This window comes from Syngnathus floridae, chromosome 3, assembly GCF_059516105.1.
Source record: "Syngnathus floridae isolate MCC-2025c chromosome 3, RoL_Sflo_1.0, whole genome shotgun sequence".
Lineage (NCBI taxonomy): Eukaryota > Metazoa > Chordata > Actinopteri > Syngnathiformes > Syngnathidae > Syngnathus > Syngnathus floridae.
In genome coordinates this window covers 6,528,004-6,533,863 of record NC_142415.1, presented here as the reverse complement: position 1 = coordinate 6,533,863, position 5,860 = coordinate 6,528,004, and the positions used below count along the sequence as shown (strand labels likewise).

The window sequence follows — 5,860 nt, the reverse complement described above, 5'->3', positions numbered from 1 at the left end:
CCCATGATCTGACATAGTTGTTATAGTCCCGATGTCTTTGGAGGCCCATTCTATCTACAGACATGTCAGTGGAGCTCAAATATTAATTATTTGAAAAAAGGTTTAATTCCAATTACTGTATGTATTATTTTGGCACACGGATGAGGTTTATGAAGTAAAATGTCATTTAGAACACAATAGGCACACAAAAACTGCAGTCAAACAGTGCCATACAATAAAATACAACAAAGTCACACGAGTTTTCTGCAAAGCGCTTTGGTTGACGCTTATAAACAAACATAAATGTAAATAAGTATTGTAAAGCCATAATACAAAGCTTGAGCAATGGGTAAAAGAAAATAATCCACCTCACAAACCGCGTTCAATTTAGTGAGGAAGTTTCTTGTTAAAATCACAGTTGCAATTTTGCAAAGCATAATTACATCTATTTGGTTTTGTGTTCAAATTGATGTCATATAAATAGAAGAGTACATGGTCAAACACACTAGTATAAACTTTGGTTTTGTGTAATTTTAAGTCATAAATGTCACATGCAACACCAAATAAGGCAAAGTTTTATGAAATGGAGAATTAGCTGCTCTGCACTTGACTTAAACAATGAATATAAAATGATTGATGCCCCAATATTAAGGGGGAAGTCAACTTCTCTCTAATATGTTCTCTGCAGCCCAACTTGTCAGTGTTCTGATTAATAATTTGTTTGTGGAATATAAATTAAACAGGCAAAATCCACTTGAGAAGCTCAGTCAACGCTTCACGTTGAGAGGAGCCAGATGAGGTGGCTTGGGCAATAACATCTGACCTGCAATTATTTTATTTACTTATTTATTATTATTGTTATTTATTTCTTACTCAACACTTTATTTATTGCTATACGCTTTATTCACTGCTCTTTTCTTTGTTTGTTACTCATGTGCAATGTTCTCAGTATTTCTGTATGTATTTCTGTATGTAACCAGAATTTCCTGCGGGAGCAATCCCAAGGGATGAATAAAGTTGAGTCTACATAAGTCTAAATCTGTCTCCAAGCTGGCCTGGGAATGCCTTGGGATGAGCTGGACAATGTGGCTGGGGAGAGGGAAGCGTGGGCTTCCCTCCTGATGATGCTGCCCCCACGAGCTGACCCTGGATGAGTGAGAGAAAGTGGATGGATGGATGGATGGATGGATGGATGGATGGATGGATGGATGGATGGATGGATGGATGGATGGATGGATGGATGGATGGATGGAGTGTGGCTGAGGGAAGTTGCCGGCCGAGGTGCTCTGGCACGGACGTGACACTGAGACCTGGCAACTGTGATGTCATTTTCAGTCGACAGCAAGTGACAAAGTGGCTGGCCTCATTGATAGATAAAAACAGGTGAATTTTGCTGCTTATAAAACATAATATTTGTCAGAATGGTGTGTTTAGACTGGTGGGGGCATACACAACATGTTATTGTAAAGACAAGGTGGTGTTGACTTCCCCTTTAAGGGTGTTTACACTGTGTTTAAATTCTTCAAACATTAAGATTAAAACTTGCTCTAGTTACAAATTAGTGACTTAATGATATGTATTTCACTTTAAAATGCAATACAAGAACATCAAATATAAAACAATAAAGTGGGGTTTCCGCTTGATCTTGTCATATGAAGTTGGTGACGTTAGTTTGTTATAGATCCTATAGGAATGCTTACAAAGGTGTCATTCAAAACCTATTGAGTCAGGATACCACGATTGTAAAGTGGATTTTCCTCAAAGTTGGCAACAACAATAATGTGAATAAAGTTAACAAAAGAAAATCAGCAATTTCAATGCTCTTTGGTATGTGTTTACAGGTGGCTGCAGGTGTCCACCTAAAGTGCTCTATATAATAGTAAACCATGCAGGCTTTTAAATAAATTTTGGTTTTTTACTATAGAGAGTGGTGGGCATTCCTCTCCTTTGACAACGCTCTGGTATTCAGCAAGCCTTGATTTGATGAACGCAAAAGTTCAGCTGTTGTCAGTTAGTTTATGCTGCTGGATATTTCTGTCCACTGTTGTTGCACAGCCTCTCCAGTTGCCGCACCAGCTCGTCCTCTCTGGGTTTGTACGGTACCACGTAGCTGTCCTCCTCCAGCAGGATGCGGTTTAGCGTATGCTCATAGTTAATGTGTCGGCGCACCATCAGTATGTACTGCTTGCCCCGCTCAAGGTTGGGGCAGTCACATACATTTGGGACCCAAAGGAACTCACGGTGCTCCAGGCGGAAGCTGTTCCGGTAAGAATGGAGGATCTGGACGTCGTAACGCGTCTCTTCTCCTCTGTAGAGCTTCCCCAAGACTCTGGCCCGAAAAACTGATTGGTTGGAAAAGTACTTTTCAAGTTAAAAATTGACAATGCTTAAAAAGAAAAGTTGAAGAAAATAAAAAGCTATGACTTACTAAAATCTTTCCGGCAATACTGCCTCTGGCGCTCTCTTCGACCTTTAACCCTCCGGCATTTCCCACAATGCCCTGCAGGTTAAAATAAAGAGAAATCAACTCAATGTGTACTAACGCAAGAGCTTTTAGGACAACAGTGTCAAAACAGTGTCAAAATAACTACTATACGTTATTTCAAGCTACAGCAAAAGACTCATAAACACTACTTTTAAACAAGTTATTATTCCACCACAACAAAGGATCACAAGACAAGTTTGGATGACTCGTTCTTCCTGAAATGTCTTTTGAAATGCACTACAAAGGAGATTTTACAGCAGGCCCTCTCGTCTGACATCAGCGATCTCCAACCGAATGAACTAAAATTCCCATAGACTCATTTCTTGACATGTCATGATGAGATGTCCAAATACTTTTGTACCTTATTGTGTTTGAAAGCTTGCTGAAACATTTTGCATGAAAGCGACTTTTTTTTTAATCCTGAAAAACTTGGTTGTTGTGAGTTGTCAAAATGTAGGTCGACTGATCAACTTACGTCCAGGCGAGGGTTGAGGAAGCAGGTTTCTATGGTTCTCCTCTCGTTCCAGACGAGGCAAAATGGGATGGCGGGAAGGTTGCCGTGGTGGCTTCAGAGGCCTTACAACTGCTTGGCACAAAATGCACACAGTTGTCCAAGCCAGTTGGTACAGTAATGTCACTTACACTTATTGAATTTCCTCATGAGCCATTACATTTTCAATACTGTAGTGCACATACAGTGCTTAACACGTTTATTGGATCATCTGTGATAGAAATCAGAAGAGCAGGATCATGAAGCGCTTTAACGTAAACTCGGTCAATTTCAGTGAATTCTCAAGTTACCATTTTGAAATGTTGAGAAATTCAAATGGAATTCACCTATTTACTCCAAACTTTTAGCCAGCTCACTACACTTATAGTGTCTACAACAATAACAACAACAACATCAACAACAACAACAACAACAACAACAACAACAACAACAAGTACTACTACTACTACTACTACTACTACTAACCCTAACCTAACTACTACTATGACTACTACTACTACAACTACTACTACAACAACTACTACTACTACTACTGCTTTTTTTTAAATTTTATTATTACGACTACCAATAATAATAATAATAATAATAATAATAATAATAATAATAATAAAAATAATAATGAACAATGTATACATGTCTTCAGGCTTCATTTTAATATCCATGTAGACCATAATGAAAGTGATATATAACACTGAGCATTGGTAAGAAAAAAGAAAGAGGATTTTATTTCTTTGTCATATTGATCTCATAGTCCTCAAATTTAAACATGAAGCCACAATGTTTTGCATCGTTGGCTAGAGTGTGACAGAATGCACAAAGCCTCAGGCTGCGGTGTTTAACATTTAACAAGGGACCCTTGCACATGTGTAGAGCAGGCTTATCGGGAAACGGAAAACAGATGCATTCTTCAGCAGTAGCCTGCAGATTTGTATTTTGCTATTTTTCACCAGCCAATCACATGCCTTCAATGTCACAAATGTGTGGCCATGAACAGACTCCTGACCATGATGCTAAAGCTGTAATTAATATGCGTTTCATTACTAGTCATCAATGCTAGCAAAACTAAAGCACCTGTTGAGGACCAGGATCACCACTCTGTCAGTTACTATCACACAGGAGGATATTAGGATAGGACAACTACTTGGAATACATTTGAGCAGCGCACTGGAATGGATGCATTATTCTTAGATCGTCATTCCAATCGTTATTAATTTATGTAACAGCTCTCGACTTTCGATAATATTATATGTATACTATGTAGTGCATACATTATATACGATCAACTTTCTGTATACAGTATATATTGCCATACGTACTATACCAGAGTTCCTGTTAGAACATTTTACCATTCCTGTTTTTTGTGCTTGTGCCTGTCTAATTGAAGCGCAAATTCCCCGGCAAACTCTATACAAAGCAGCTGTCCCGTTGAAAAGCTTGCGCCACCTTAAGGCTACTTTCACAGTCATGTGATGTACCGTTAAAAAAATTGAGGTCCTAGAGATTTGAATAATGGCCAACATTTTAAGACACAATCATATCTGTAGGCTCAGACAGTCCTGAGCACAAAAAAATCCAGGAATGCTACGAGTTTAATTCTGCATTTGAATCTCGTTGATTTGAGTATACAATGATTTTGTGCGTAAAATTGTGAAAGGAGCAACATTTTTCCCACATGATAAGAATCAGCCCTACTCTCATAAACGAGCCATCAGATAATAAGAAATCACTTGGAAATAAAAGCAGCGCGAGCGAGACCAATCAAATTGGACAAGATCTGCTGACGTCATTCTTGTTTACTGTATGGCCTGTTACGTTGGGGAAACAATAAAGAAATAAAAGTAACTCCAGTAGAACCCAAATAGTCTGTCACGTGAAAAATGTCTATGGCCCAGGAAAATGAGAAGAAAAGATTTTAAATTGAAAAGACACTGGTAAAAGTAGGTGTGACAACAGAAGCAGACAAATGACTCATTTGCTTCCCTGTGTTGTATAGCTAAGAGGCATTTGACTCATGTGACCCTCAAGACTCATATAATGGCCAGGTAGGTCAGTGACCTGTGACCTCAATGACTCTGACTACAAGAGATTCAAGAGATGACCGTCCTATCAGTCCTCAAGAAGAAATTCCTTTAGTAGCTTGAAAACTACAATTTAGTGAAGAGTAAAAAATAAAGGAGCCTTACGCCAGTGGGGACGGGTGCTCACTGGAGGAGGCCGCGTAGTGCTGGTTGTGGTGGTAGTGGTTTTAATGGTGGGTTGCTCCCACGGGAGGTAGCTCGGACTGTGATGAGCTTGACGCAGTGGACTTCTCCCATGGTGGAGGTCATACTGGTCTGGGGGTAACCAGTACTCATACTCGATGCCTGGATTTCTGTCGGTGGCAAGAACCTGTACACACAAAGACAACATTGAAACATAAAGATGAGAGAAGTCAAGGTTCCTTGATTTTAGGTGGTCTAAATGTTTCTCGCTATCTCACCATCAGACGCAAGTCTTCCTGGGTTGGTCCCGGAACCTCAAAGCTCTCCCAGGTATCAGCCGACCGCCGGTATAGAAGTTTGGTCCCAGCTATATTGTACTCGCCCGGGACACTAATCTTCCAGTTACCATTGATGACAAACTGGGAGCGACCATTCTGGAGAGCTTAAAGAGGCAAGAGGGCGATTTTGGAGTTACATTTTTCTTGTTCAATCAGACACAAGTTATCTTTCTGTATCAGTGGACCACTATAGGGAAGAGGGTGCGTTTAGGTGCACATTGAAGAACGAAACAAGCCAGATGACCATATAAGGCAGTTGTCTCCACTAAGTGCTGAAAGGGATTTTCCATGACATGTAATGGAAACAAGCACATTCACCTGCTTTGCTCTGGTAGTCAGATAAAGC

The 5,860-nt window shown here is 39.8% G+C and overlaps 1 protein-coding gene across 1 annotated transcript in view; it reads right to left on the bottom strand.

The window, feature by feature from the left end:
* Positions 1-82: 82 nt before the first annotated feature.
* adamtsl5 (ADAMTS like 5) overlaps positions 83-5,860 on the bottom strand; it is a 31,661-nt gene continuing 25,883 nt past the window's right edge. Inside the window, exons 9-13 of the mRNA XM_088371306.1 lie at positions 5,455-5,618; positions 5,159-5,363; positions 2,940-3,047; positions 2,408-2,479; positions 83-2,321 (exon numbers count right to left, since the gene is read on the bottom strand). Coding sequence (XP_088227432.1) covers positions 1,996-2,321; positions 2,408-2,479; positions 2,940-3,047; positions 5,159-5,363; positions 5,455-5,618 — 875 coding nt within the window. The 3' untranslated portion in view covers positions 83-1,995. The remainder of the gene's footprint in view (positions 2,322-2,407; positions 2,480-2,939; positions 3,048-5,158; positions 5,364-5,454; positions 5,619-5,860) is intronic.